This window comes from Prionailurus bengalensis, chromosome C1 (genome assembly GCF_016509475.1).
Source record: "Prionailurus bengalensis isolate Pbe53 chromosome C1, Fcat_Pben_1.1_paternal_pri, whole genome shotgun sequence".
Taxonomy (NCBI): domain Eukaryota; kingdom Metazoa; phylum Chordata; class Mammalia; order Carnivora; family Felidae; genus Prionailurus; species Prionailurus bengalensis.
In genome coordinates, this window is record NC_057345.1 from 85,617,151 (window position 1) to 85,631,921 (window position 14,771).

Consider the following 14,771-nt stretch of genomic DNA (forward strand, 5'->3'; position numbering starts at 1 on the left):
TGTTTGGATTTACCTCTTAAAATGCATCCAGCCTGTAAACACACCGAACTAAATTCTAAAATTATTTTTATGACAGGTTGGTAAATGGTTGCAGGCTATGTTCTTCTACCTGAAGCAGATCCCACGTTATCTTATCCCATGCTACTTTGATGCTATACTAATCGGTGCATACACCACTCTTCTGGATATAGCATGGAAGCAGATGTCAAGGTATATCCAACAAAGCTTGAGTAAATAGGCATGCTTGTGTAGAAACTGTATGCAGTCAGTTTATACACACATTTGAAAGACCAAAACGTAAGGAATTGTCATAGACTCAGAGCTGAGAGTCTGTAAGTGGATAATAAATATATTTGCATCCTTTAATCTGGAGCATATAAAAACAAACATCCCCATTAAAATCTGTTCAGTAAAGCTAAAAAAACATGTTCATGAGAAAATTTAATTGTTTTATATTATTTGTTTCTGTTTACTCATTGACTTGTTACATTAATGGATATAAGTTTAGAGTATGCATACAAAATATGCCTGGGTAGTTCAGTCAGTTAAGCGTCAGACTTCAGCTCAGGTCATGATCTCACAGTGTGTGAGTTCAAGCCCCGCGTCAGGGCCTGTGCTGATAGCTCAGAGCCTGGAGCCTGCTTTGGATTCTGTGTCTCCCTCTCTGTCTGCCCCTCCCCTGCTCGTGCTCTGTCTCTCGAAAATAAATAAAAATGTTTTTAAAAAAATTTTTAAAAGGATATGCATATATAGTTCTTTTTCTAATTTTTCATTAACTAAGAAAAAAATTATTCTGTTATTATGAATGAAATCTGCCTTTAGTGATGAATTTCCCTAAAATGAAATTACAGATCTAATGTGCCACTGAAGAGCCACCAAATTGATTTGGGCATAATTTCAGAAAGAACAGAACTTCAGCCCTTCCTTCCATTTGGCACAACAAGGTCATGGACTTAAAGCCAGTTGTAATATTGGGTGAAATGAAAGCAGTTCTGAAATCTAACCAAATTGAAAATGTTTTCAACTAGTATTACCATTTTTACACATCTGCGTAGAGAGACTTTGAAAGAAACCAAATAAAATGACACTGCTAAATAATTTTGAAATAGTAGGTATGCAAGATGAGTAAGTTCTAGAAATGTGCTGTGTACCATTGTGCCTGTAAATAGCAGTATTGCATTGTACACTTAAGATCTGTTGAGAGTAGATTTCAAGTATGTGGTATGAACACCACAATCTTGCATTTCTACAAATAATATTTTTAAGTGTATTTATTATTCGAGAGGAAAGAGAGAAAGCGAGAGAATGTGCACAAGAAGGGGAGGGGCAGAGAAAGGGAAAGAATCCCAAGCAGGCTCAGCACAGAGCCTGACTCAGGGTTCAATCTCACGAACCATGAGATCATGACTTGAGCCAAAATCAAGAGTAAGACACTCAGCTGACTAAGCCACCTAGGTGCCCCTCTACAAATATTTTAAACTCGGTCACTTTGTTACAGCTTTGTTCAGAATGGTTCTACCTTTGTGAAACACCTTTCACTGGGATCAGTGCAAATGTGTGGAGTAGGAAAGTGCCCTTCTCTGCCACGTCTTTCACCTTCACTCATGGATGTGCCATATAGGCTAAATGAGATCACAAAAGAAAAGGAGCAATATTGTGTATCTCTAGCTGCAGGTAAGAAATTACATACAGGTTAAAATGTGTCAGTCAATATTTTTTCAAAGAGGAAAAGCTATGGGGAAATGACTAATTTTTTAAAAAAACTCATGATGTTACCCAAGATTTTATGTGACTGCTTAGTCATAGCTATTCACTTGTAAAACTAACAATTGTGCTTACTATTTAATTAATACTGTGCAACAGACATTTATTTGTGTGTTTTCATTGTGGCTCATTAATCTTTTTCTTCTGCATGTTTCTATTTTTTCCAACTCTGAGTATTTTGTATTTTTTTTTATCAGATTTGTTTTACTACTCTTTTACATTATATTATACTTCTTTCCCAATTTAAAAAATTAATTCAAGGGGCACCTGGGTGACTCGGTTGAACATCCAACTTCAGCTCAGGTCATGATCTCACAGTCCGTGCCATGAGTTCGAGCCCCACATCGGGCTCTGTGCTGACAACTCAGAGCCTGGAGCCTGCTTCTGATTCTGTGTCTCCCTCTCTCTCTACCCCTCCCCTGCTTGCTTTCTGTCTCCCTGTCTCTCTCTCTAAAAAATAAACAGTTAAAAAAATTAACTCAACCTTGCAAATTACCAAGAGATAATAAGAAGATCCTCTACATGTTACAAAACACAAAACAAATGTTAAATAATTTTTATTATGTGTCTAATTGCAATAAAATTCTTTCAACTCTATTTGTTGGCATCCTTTCCTGCAAGTAGTATTAAAACCTGAATCAAGAAACAAATCTCAGTAAGCAAAATAGGCTAAAGAACAGGCTTTTATTTTCTTTTTAATATATTTCAAGCTATTTCTAGAAAGTGCTTAATACTTAACACCACTGAATTTAAAACTTCCCAAACTAAACTGAAAAATACCAAATTGCAGGATGAAAATTATAGTACTTATGTGATTTCCTCTGTTTATCCTTAAATTTGCATCTACTCAGACCAAGAAAAAAGACTTCTTAAGACCTGACAACTAAAAAAGAAATTAACTTTTCATTTAGAATGATCATATGAATCCTCTGAATGTTTTAATTATATAATCATGTTTTAGATTTTCACTCAATATCATCTCCTCCTGGTACTTAATTTCCCCTGTGAATTCATGCAGATGCTCATGAAACTGAACTGGGTCATTGTGGGGAAAAAATTGATATGCAGAATTTGGTTTTAAAGCCCACTGCTGGGGCGCCTGGGTGGCTCAGTCGGTTGGGCGTCTGACTTCGGCTCAGGTCATGATCTCGCGGTCCGTGAGTTCTAGCCCCGCGTCGGGCTCTGTGCTGACAGCTCAGAGCCTGGAGCCTGTTTCAGATTCTGTGTCTCCCTCTCTCTCTGCCCTTCCCCCATTCATGCTCTGTCTCTCTCTGTCTCAAAAAAATGAGTAAATGTTAAAAAAAATTTTTTTAGGGGCGCCTGGGTGGCGCAGTCGGTTAAGCGTCCGACTTCAGCCAGGTCACGATCTCGCGGTCCGTGAGTTCGAGCCCCGCGTCGGGCTCTGGGCTGATGGCTCAGAGCCTGGAGCCTGTTTCCCATTCTGTGTCTCCCTCTCTCTCTGCCCCTCCCCCGTTCATGCTCTGTCTCTCTCTGTCCCAAAAAATAAATAAACGTTGAAAAAAAAAAATTTTTTTAAAAAAATTTTTTTTTAAAATAAATAAATAAATAATAAAGCCCACTGCTTAGAAGCCTATTACACAGTATAGTGATCTCAACATTCTTGACTATGCACTGCTATTGTTAAGCACTCCCAAAATAAATATACTGATATACTGGTATCATAACTGGTATATTGATATGTTATGATATCTGATATAATCTTGTACAGTGTAAAATAAAAATAGAAACTAAAAAGGTAATGGGGCACCTGGGTGGCTCAATCAGTTAAGCATTTGACTTTGGCTCAGGTCATGATCTCATAGTTTATAAGTTCAAGCCCCCCATCAGGCTCTGTGTTGACAGCTCAGAGCCTGGAGCCTGCTTCAGATTCTGTGTCTCCCTCTGTCTCCCTGCCTCTCCCCCACTCACACTCTCTGTCTGCCTCTCAAAAAATAAATAAATGTCAAAAAAAATTTTTAAGAAACCAGAAAGGCAAGTTGGTAAATATAAATAGAGGTTTTGATATTTCCTTCTAGTATCCCAAGAGACTGTTCTGTATGCTACATACTAACAAAAAACAGAACTGTGCTCATTTTTGCAGATAGGTTTTTGGGGGTTCATTTTAAAATGAATACCAAGGTCTCTGGTGACAATAGTACCAAAAAAAATTATAATTGTAAACTTGTATAATAATTGACAAGGTAGAAATCACTCAGAAGATATGTGGTAAATCCTATACTCTTAGAGGTCAAAAGGTTAACGCAAACATTTCCACATATCAGTGCTAGAGATTTTATAGTTTTGACTTCTTCCCAAAGATGAATTGCCTGTACTTTAGGGCATAACAACTCAAATTCACCCTTAAATCTATCTATACTCATAATTTATTCAAAGTGTTAAAAGGGTTAAAGTACCAGGAAGTCTGTGTGGCATAGAGTGGTATTATAGATGTCCACTGTCCTCATTGTCATCAAAGTTACAATCATCAACCGTATATAAACCATATATTAATAATCAACCATGTGCAAATAATACACAAAGTGTTTAGAGAAATTTTGTACCATTATTTTAGAGACAATGTAGAAAAGAAACGTCTAATATTGCCTTTAGTTCTGATCCTTCTTAATAGAAAGTAATGTCGACTCTCCAAGAAAGCAAAGACCCAATAAGCAGAAACTTAAATTGTGAAGTATACTTAGGAATGGCCAAAATTTTCTTTTATCTCAAATTCTTTCACTTCTCAACTTACCTTTTTTAAAAAATGTTTATTTATTTATTTTGAGAGAGAGAGATTACGCCAGCATGGAGAGAGAGATCAGAGAGAGAATCCCAAGCAGGCTCTGAGCTGTCAGCACAGAGCCCAACGTGGAGTGATCTCACGAATCGTGAGATCATGACCTGAGCAGAAATCAAGAGTCACATGCTTAATTGACTGAGCCACCCAGGCACCCCACAATTTGCCTTTTATAAATAGTCTTTTATTTCATTCATTCAATAAATTTTTATAATTTTTTCTTACCAGTTACAACTTTTAGCAATAGATATAGTTTGGTAAACAAGCCAGATAAGGTTTCTGTTGTCGTGAATCTTATTTTCCACTATGGAGAGACATTTATTCATTCAACAAACCAGAAAACAAGCAAACAAGATAATGTCTTATAGTATTAAGTGTTTAGAAGATAGTTATGAATGAACACTGTGTACATTTTATGTCCTTAGTTTTCCCTTCCTGAAAAATATGTTGCATTTATGCTTTAGCATAGTTCTTTTTTTGAGTGGAATGCTAATTTCCTTTACTTTCCACTGATCATTGTTTTTGGTACCAATAAAGATAACAATATATTCTTTACTTGTTTTATAAGAAACCAAACTCAATCTAAAAGTTGTAGATTTTATCCATCAATCACCCTGTCTTATCTCATGCATAAAGGCTGTAGTTACCTAGAATGTTCAAGTTATTTAGCACCTGAAATCCTTATTTTCATTTATAAAAACTGGCTAACAAAGTCTAACACTTTTAAGTTGTTTTGAATTAATGGGAAATTTGGTATTAAAGTTTGTCTCTAGACTGATAGATTAATAAACATATTTAATTATATATCAGTAAGGTAATCATTTTGTATTTAGAGTAATTTCTTACCTTTAAATTGCAGGTGGAATCTTTTCAAATATATCATTAACATTATATGGTGCAGCTGTCTTTTTCTTGAGCTTATCTGTTCTCATATCTGGAGAGTGTACTTTTCACTTTATTAAACTTTCCCACTTGTGTTACTCAAAATATATATATATATAATTATATATATATATATAATTATATATATAATTATATATATATAATTAATACTGTATTGTTTGTTTATATGTTAAATACTAGATCTCTGATTTCAATTTAGCTTTAACTTATTAAAAGAAAGTTTATCTTTAAAGTTTAAAGACTCACATTCTAATCAATTCAGGTAAGTATCCCTCTCCAGTCCTTGATTCTTAATATCTTCAAAATCATGGATTCCCTTAAGAAAGTGACATAATAAGAATATGGAACCTCATCACACAAAAATTGATGTAGGTATAAATACATCACACATTTTGCATACAATTTTAGAGGGCTTGCAGACTCCCTATAGCTTATTCTTGTCCTCCACACTTAAAGCAACTGGCCTATGGAGTTCATAGGGGCTTGGGTGTATTATTAATATATTACTTTGTTGTGTTTTCTATTAGGTTTACCTCATTTTTCTTCTGGTATTTTCCGCTGCTGGGGAAGGGATACTTTTATTGCACTGAGAGGTCTACTGCTGATTACTGGACGCTATTTGGAGGCCAGGTAGGAGATCTCTAAAGAGTTGGAGCGCAAGTTTGTGTCTAAATGTTTTTCACATGCTCTTCAAACCTTCCTCCTTGCCAACTATTTGTAACATTTGGGAGGTAGGTTTTCCTTAGGTGTTTTTTTTTTTTTTAATATTTTTTAATGTGTATTTACTTTTGAGAAAGAGAGAGAAAGAAACAGAGTATGAGGGGGGAGGGGCAGAGAGAGAGAGAGAGAGAGAGAGAGAGAGAGAGAGAGAGAATGAATCCGAAGCAGGCTCCAGGTTCTGAGCTGTCAGCACAGAGCCTGACACTGGACTCGAACTCACGAGCTGTGAGATCATGACCTGAGCTAAGTCAGACCCTGAACCGACTGAGTCTACCCAGGTGCCCCTATTTTATTTTATACATGTTCATTTAATAAGATCACAGAATTTCAAATTAGTGAAAATTTTTGAAGTTACTAAGTTCTAGTCCTTCATGTTATAGGTCAGGTTATCTTCAGCATTTGCTGATTTCAGTAAAACTAAAAAATATTTAACCATGTTACTAACATCACTCACTAAAGAATAAAACTTCTCTGCCTGAATTAACTATAAGAACTCAGATTCACCTTTAGGTAAAATTTGAATTTTATCATTTTTTTCCTTCTATAATGAACACTGAGTCCTGTAGAAAGAATTGTAGTATCAGCTTTTCCTCTATCTGTTGTCAGGCCTTGGAACCTCCAGTTTTATGTTTTTTTAGATTTAAAATAGTGTTTCTTAATGTCACAATCGTATGAATGGAACTACCAAAGGCAGAAAAGAGAGGCTATTATAGCAGTGCTGCTCAAATGAGCACAACTCAGTGCCACCAACCAGCAGTGTCACCGTCATCTGAGGACTTGTTAGAAATGTAAATTCTTGATCCTTATGCTGGACCTCCGAATGTGGGGATAGAGAGGGCAGAGTACCAGGTAGAAATCTGTGTTTTCCAGGTGATTTTCAGCAGCCCAAGGCTAAAGTTTGACAGCACTGCTCTACAAGTTAAAACTTTCAGCAAAAAAAGCATTTATATGATACCTTGTTTTGATGTCATTCAGAAAATAACTGAAATTTGCCTCTTCAAATGACAAAAGTTTTGTTTTCAATCCTTTTAAAATTGAAAATTTCTAAGTAGGCATCTGAAATGTATCATATTCTTCCCTGCTAACCTAATATAATAAGATCATTTCTTATTGACTAAAGAGACCATTGTGGGGCTGTAGAGATTTGGGACACTGTTTGCTTCTTCCCCAAATGCTCTAAATTACCATGATTAAAAAGTAGGAAATGGAACATCAGAATTCAGCACAATGGCTAAGAAATTGGGTTTCGGCCAGACTGCCAGGTTCTAATCCTGGTTCCAAACTACCAGCTGACACATTATTTATCTTTGTTGTACTCTCCGTAAAATGGTGATAGTACTTAACCTACAGGGGTTTTGTGAAGATTAAATGAGCTATACAGTTATAGCGTCTAGAACAGTATCTGTCACATACGTTACACAAATGTTAATTTTTTAATCATTATTATCATTTTCATTGTTATCTGGGCTCTCAATTATCACTTCTATATACTACCAACAATTTCTCCTTCTCAATTTTACATATGACTGTCTAGATCAGGGGTCAATGAAATATGGCCTACCACCTATTTTGTATCACCTGGGGCAAAGAATAATTTTTACCTTTTTAAAGAGTCATTTAAAAAAGAAGAATACGTGATTGAGACCATATATATGGCCAACAAAGCCTAAAATATTTACTTTCTGGTCCTTTACAGAAAAAAGGTTGCCTACCCTGATCTAGATGATTCCAAGAGGATAATGTATGTGTTAGGGTAGTACTAGCTGCTATATAAATTATAAACTCTTAGGGCACATGGGTGGCTCAGTCGGTTAATCATCTGACTTTGGCTCAGGTCATGATCTCATGGCTCGTGAGTTCAAGCCTCACATCAGGCTCTGTGCTGATGGCTTGGAGCCTGGAGCCTGCTTTGGGTTCTGTGTCTCCCTCTCTCTCTCTCCACCTCCCCCGCTCACACTCTGTCTCTTTCTCTATCTCAAAAATAAATATTTAAAAAAAATGTTTTTTCTTTATAAACTTAAATGGTTTTTCACAGACGAAATTTATTTCTTGCTTCTCGCCCCAAATGGGTGTTCAGGAAGCAGCTTTCCACATAGTGATTCAAGGATACAGGCTCCTTCATCTTGAGGATCGACCATCTCCCAGGGCCTCTGAGTACTACTCTCCAATCAGCTGGCAGAGAGGGAAAGAGCCTAAGGAAAATGCACCTGTTCTGTGCACTTAACATACATCAGTTCCATTCACATGTTTGCCTTAGAATCCAGTAATCTGGTCACAGCCAGCTCTAAAGTAGGTTGGGACATGGGGGAAAGCCATTTTGGTGGACACATGGCTATCTCTACCACAGAGAGTTCTACTTCCTCCTTCTGCAGAGACATTCATGGACAGAAGTCTTTGTATTCAACTTTCAAGTGTGTGACATTGTTCTGGATGGCTAAGATTGCTGCATTCTGACCTTTTATTAATTGGAACTGTCACTATCCATACTAACACTTTTGTGCTGCAGGATATAAGAAGGATTTTTATTGCACTATTATTTAAGAGACAGGCATTAAACTGAGACACAAAACTAATTAAATTTCCAAATGGTTTAGGCAAAAAGCACTGAGGCCAGACATTTTAAATGACTTTTCCTAGGTCATACAGATGGCAATGCTAGGTTTTAAACCTCAGTCTTCTTATTTCTTATGTCTTAGATTTTAGAATGCAATATGCCATCTTACGAAGTCGTCATTTGGTATATGACAGTACAATAATACTTTAAAAGATGTATTCTCTACCAGTTTTTGAAAATAAATCGTGATTTTCAAGGTCAACTTTTACTCATTTATTTTCTTACATATTTGCTCTGCTCTTCATATCTGCTATTAAAATAATAAAGTTCATTTCATAGTTACTTAGATTTTGAAATACCACAGATTTCAAAAGTAGAATCTAGAGATATGAGGGGCCCTAAAAAACACCCAGTCCAATCCCTAAATCCACAGATAAAAAAAACTATCCCAGAGAAGGTAAGATTGTCAGAGAAAAAGCCAGGGCTAGGATCAAGGTTTCTGGCCTTTAATTCAGTGCTTGATGTATCATATTATGGCCACTTCTCCATGAAATTTCAAAGAAGGGCAGGAATAGTAGTCACAAAAAGGGACTTAAAAATTTTTAACTGATTGTTTTCATATCAAATGATCCACCTAATTCTGTTGTTTTAGGAATATTATTTTAGCATTTGCTGGTACCCTGAGACACGGTCTCATTCCTAATCTCCTGGGCGAAGGAATTTATGCCAGATACAATTGCCGGGATGCCGTGTGGTGGTGGCTACAGTGTGTTCAGGATTATTGTAAATTCGTTCCCAATGGCCTAGACATTCTCAAGTGCCCAGTTTCCAGAATGTATCCTACAGATGATTCTGCTCCTTTGTCTGCTGGCACAATGGTAAAAATCATCTTAAAATAATTTCTTTTTCCCGAAAAATGACTTCTAGCTGTAAAAGTGTATAAAATATAAAAGTGCATGTAATTAAGAATCCAGATCTGAAGAATTCAAGTATTGGTATTTGTTTAGCACCTGCTAGGACTTTGAAAGATTGCAGTGATAAGACTGCTTCTTATCTTCAAGTGCAAGTTCAAACTTCAAGTTCAAGGAAGGAACTTGCAACATGGTAGAAAAGATAACATATACATATTATGGTCATTACAAAAAAGGTGTATAGGAAATGCCATGCATAAAAGAGAGAGAGAGAGAATCTAATAGGTAGTTGGTTCTTAGTGAGGACTTCATAAAGTAGCTAAAATTTCACCTCAACTGAACCTTAAAAGGGGAGTAGGATTTCAGCAGAGATGAGGGAAGTTGTGAGAAAACATCAAAGATGAAAGGAAAAATAAAGTGCAGGGTGGATTGAAGCACATTTAGGACATGCTGCTCAGTCTAGTTTGACTTTTTGTGTAGGGCACCTGCAAGGTAATAAGAGATAGTGGAAAGGGTGAACAAGGTTGCGGAGAGCCTGATCACCAAACCACAATGCCCTCACCTTGTGAACAGTGCAGAAAAAATAAACGTTTTGAGTGGTTTTCTTCCCAGTCAATAATGTACAAAGATTATGTACTTTTGCCATTTCTGATCCACCTTTATATTATAGTTTGTTTGGTATGTGATTGTGGAGAACTTCTAAAACATCTTAAAGTTAGCAGACATCTGTGCCCCCATGAAATTTTTGTCATGAAATATTCAAAGAACATTTGTCAAAAAAAGTTTTTACCTAAAGTGTCACTTTACCATGTAATTTATCCCTGTTACTATATATGTGGATGTGTAAAAACAGCAATGCCAATTTAGATTTCTGTAGCTTCTGTAGAAGCTAGATACATTTATTATCTGCACAGTTCACTTGAACAGAAACTATACAAACTCACAAGATTCATTTTCATGTGTCAGCAAAATTACAAACTATTTCATATCACAGACATGAATAGTTGAAACTACAGTATGTTAAATATTCATATGCCAGAGGCTGACTGTTTAATGTGGGATATAGGAGCTTCCTTCCCCAGTCCCACCCCATTTCTCTTCCAGAGGAAAATATGTTTTCACAAAACTACAGTTGTGGGATTTGGGAAAAGGTAAGAAAAATGCAGTTTCTAACAAAAATAACATCCATTGTATCTCAAACAGGATCAGCCATTGTTTGAAGTAATACAGGAAGTAATGCAAAGACATATGCAGGGCATACAGTTCCGAGAAAGGAATGCTGGGCCACAGATAGATCGAAACATGAAGGATGAAGGTACATAACTTTACATAGTAAAGATTTACTGATGAGGTGGAATTAAACCTTGTAATTGTTCATGTATTTTTTTAAGTTTGTTTGTTTTTTTTTTTAACTTTTTTTTTAACGTTTTTATTTATTTTGGGGACAGAGAGAGACAGAGCATGAACGGGGGAGGGGCAGAGAGAGAGGGAGACACAGAATCGGAAACAGGCTCCAGGCTCCGAGCCATCAGCCCAGAGCCTGACGCGGGGCTCGAACTCCCGGACCGCGAGATCGTGACCTGGCTGAAGTCGGACGCTTAACCGGCTGCGCCACCCAGGCGCCCCTAAGTTTGTTTGTTTTAAGAGAGAGAGAGAGCAGGAGAGAGAGAGAGAGAAGGAGAGAGAGAGAGAGAGAGAGAGAGAGAGAGAGAGAGAGAGAGAGAGAGAGAATCCCAAGCAGATTCCGCATTGTCAGCACAAAGCCCATTGTGGGGCTCTATCCCACAAACTGTGAGATCGTAACATGAGCTGAAACCAAGAGTCATACGCTTAACTGACTGAGCCACCCAGGAGCCCCTAATTGTTCATGTATTTGACAAATATTTTATTTGTGTGTGAAACTTCAAAATACAACAATGAGAAAGATTAACACAGTTCCTGATCTCACCGGTTTAGTTTTAGTTTCTAGAGGAAAGATAAAATTTTATATCTTTTTAATTTTGTATCTTTTTGCCAGCCAATTTAAAAGGTAATTTTGGTGGTTGCATTTATAAGCATAATAAATGAGGGCTTACTATGTGCTGGGCATTGTGCTAACTACTTTACCTATGTTATTCCCATTTAACACTCCCAAGAACATTGGGGATGCATTATACTGTTCCCAGGTGTATTGATAAGATGACCGAAGCAGAGTAGCTTGCCCAGAGTCACACAGCTACTAAGTGGCAGAGCTAGGATTTTGTCCACAATCTTTCTCTGTAACTTAGGCTCTTATAAGATTCTTTTTGTAAAAAGCTTTGTCTACAGAGTTAAAATAGACCTACGTTTTTAACCTCTTTTAAGTTTATCATGTTCCTATTTTTATGGCACACTATCATCATCAGCCAATGCAAGGCTAATGACAATTTATTTTATTATCCATTCCCTCTAGAGACATTCTGTACAGGAAGTAATATAAAGACACATGCAGGGCATACAATACATATACATTTGCTGTATATTTATATATTGTTCTGTGAAACATATACTGCTTTATGTGCATGTAGATTTTAACTTTTTAATTTTGAAAGAATTAGAGATTGATAGAAAGCTGTAAAAATGACACATAAGAGTATACTGAGGCCTTCATCCAGCTACCCCAATGAGGATATCTTATCTATTTTATCTATATCTTACTGTAATACAATATCAAAATCGGGAAGCTGACATTAGTTCAATACTGTTAACTAGACCATATTCAATTTTCACCATTCTTACATTAACTCATTTGTGTGTGTACATGTGTGTGCATGGCTCTGTGTAATTTTGCCCCATGTGTAACTTCATGTAATCGCTACCACAATCAATATATAGAAATGTCTTCTTTGTGCTACCCCTTAAGAGTCACACCAACAGTCCCTGGTCTCTGGCAACTACTACTCTGTTCTGCATCTCTATAGTCTTGTCATTTTTTAATTTTTTAATTTTTATTTTTTAATATAATTTATTGTCACATTGGCTTATATACAGTACCCAGTGCTCATCCCAACAAGTACCCTCCTCAATGCCCTTCACCCATTTTCCCCTCTCCCCTACCCCCCCATCTACCCTCAGTTTGTTCTCTGTAATTAAGAGTCTGTAGTTTGTCATTTTAAGAATGTATATAAGTGGAATCATATAGCATGTAAATTTTTGAGATAAGTTCTTTCACTAAGCATATTCCCTTTGAGGTCCATCCAAGCTGTTGCATGTATCAGTAGTTTATTCCTTTTTATTGCTCAGTAGTATTCTCTTTCCTGGGTGTAACATTCATCTGTTGAAGGACATTTTGGTTATTTCCATTTTTTGGTTAATATAAATAAAGCTAATATGAACATTTATATACAGGTGTTTGTATGAACATAAATTTTTATTTCTCTGGGACAAATGCCTGAGAATGTGATTGGGTCATATGGTAAGTATGGATTTTGTTTTATAAGAAACTGCCAAACTCTTTTCCAAAGTGGTGTACCATTTTACATTCCCTTCCGCAAACTTGAGAGATCCAGCTTCTCCACATCCTCAGCAGCATTTGACGTTAATCACTTTTTTTAAGCTGTTCTGATAGTTGGGTACACCACTACCCATTGTGGTTTTAATTTGCATTTCCCTAATGACCAATGGTATTGAACATCCATTCATGTGCTTATTTGCCATTTGTATCTCTTTTGGATGAAATGTCTGTGTCTTTTGCCCATTTTTTAATTGGAGTGTTGGTTTTTTCCACTATTGAGGTTTCTTGTGTATGTAGCAAAATCCACATAACATGTTTAGCATTTTACCATAAAATGTATAATTTTAAGTGTACAATGGCTTTAAGTACATTCACGTTATTATGAAACCATCATCACTATCCATCTCCAGAACTTTTCATCATCTTAAACTGAAACTCTGTACCCAGTAAACAATAACTCCTTATTCCCTCCTCCCTCATCTCTAATAACCACTATTCTACTTTGTGCCTCTGTAAATTTGACTATTCTACATGCCTCATGTACATGGAATCATGCAGTATTTGTCCTTTTGTGTCTGGCTTATTTCACTTAGCATTGCTGTATCAGAGCTATATATACTATACTCTTATGCTCTTTGATTAAGTACTACCAAATTTATTTCCATAATTATTATGCCAGTCTGTATTCCCACTGACAAAGTGGCTTCTTCTGTGCCCACCCGCATTGTCCACTAATCTCATGGGTGTAAAGCAACATGTAATTGTTGTTACTTGTGATTCTCCTATCACTGGTGAATTTGAGTATTATTCATATGTTAATATCCTTTTTAGAAAGTTTCCTTTTCTATAAACTGTTCTTTCATGTTCTTTGCCTTTATCTTTCTTTTAGCATTCCTGTATTTTTCTTGTTGATTTCAAGGGGTCCTCATATATTCTACAGCAGTAAACTTTTATGTGCAATTTGATCATCTTTTCTTTCCATATCTCCTACAACATCCTTCAAATTTATTTATTTGAGTTAGTTCAATGAGTTAATCTCATTTATTTGTTACTTATGAAACCTCTCAGAATAGTGCCTAGTAAAAAATGATCTATAAGTTGCTATAGTTGTTTTTATTGTGATGTGAACACTATCTTCAAGTGTTTTTCTTTTTTCTTTTTAATTTTTTTGAATGTTTATTTTATTTTTGAAAGAGAGAGAGATAGAGTGGGGTAGGAGCACAGAGAGAGGGGGAAAGAGAGAATCTCAAGTAGGTTCCATGCTGTCAGCACAAATCCAGACACTGGGCTCAAACTCACGAACCATGAGATCATGACCTGAGCTGAAATCAAGAGTCGGACGCTTAACCGACCTAGGCACCCAGGCACCCCTTAAAGGTTTTATTTTTAAGTAATGTCTTACCCAAAATGAGGCTTGAACTCACAACCCCAAGATCAAAAGTCCCACACTCTACCAATTGAGCCAGACAGGCACCCTGCTTCTTTTCCTTTTAGAGTGGTTAGATTCATCTGGTATCTAATGTTTTCTTCTTCTCAATAAGCTCATGTTCCCTTGATTAGTAGTAACTCCATACAGCTCTGAAAAGAGGCAATCTCGTTAGCTTATAACACAACAACATTAAAAGCCTAGATAGAGTGAAAGCCCAAGAGTGG

General features: G+C 36.3%; 1 protein-coding gene across 2 annotated transcripts in view; it reads left to right on the forward strand.

The window, feature by feature from the left end:
- The window catches only part of AGL (amylo-alpha-1, 6-glucosidase, 4-alpha-glucanotransferase), an 86,802-nt gene that overhangs the window by 53,126 nt on the left and 18,905 nt on the right, over positions 1-14,771 (forward strand). For both annotated transcript variants that reach the window (XM_043575655.1, XM_043575656.1), the window contains exons 23-27: positions 77-210; positions 1,499-1,674; positions 5,989-6,091; positions 9,388-9,613; positions 10,850-10,961. In XM_043575655.1, the coding sequence (XP_043431590.1) occupies positions 77-210; positions 1,499-1,674; positions 5,989-6,091; positions 9,388-9,613; positions 10,850-10,961 (751 nt within the window). The remainder of the gene's footprint in view (positions 1-76; positions 211-1,498; positions 1,675-5,988; positions 6,092-9,387; positions 9,614-10,849; positions 10,962-14,771) is intronic.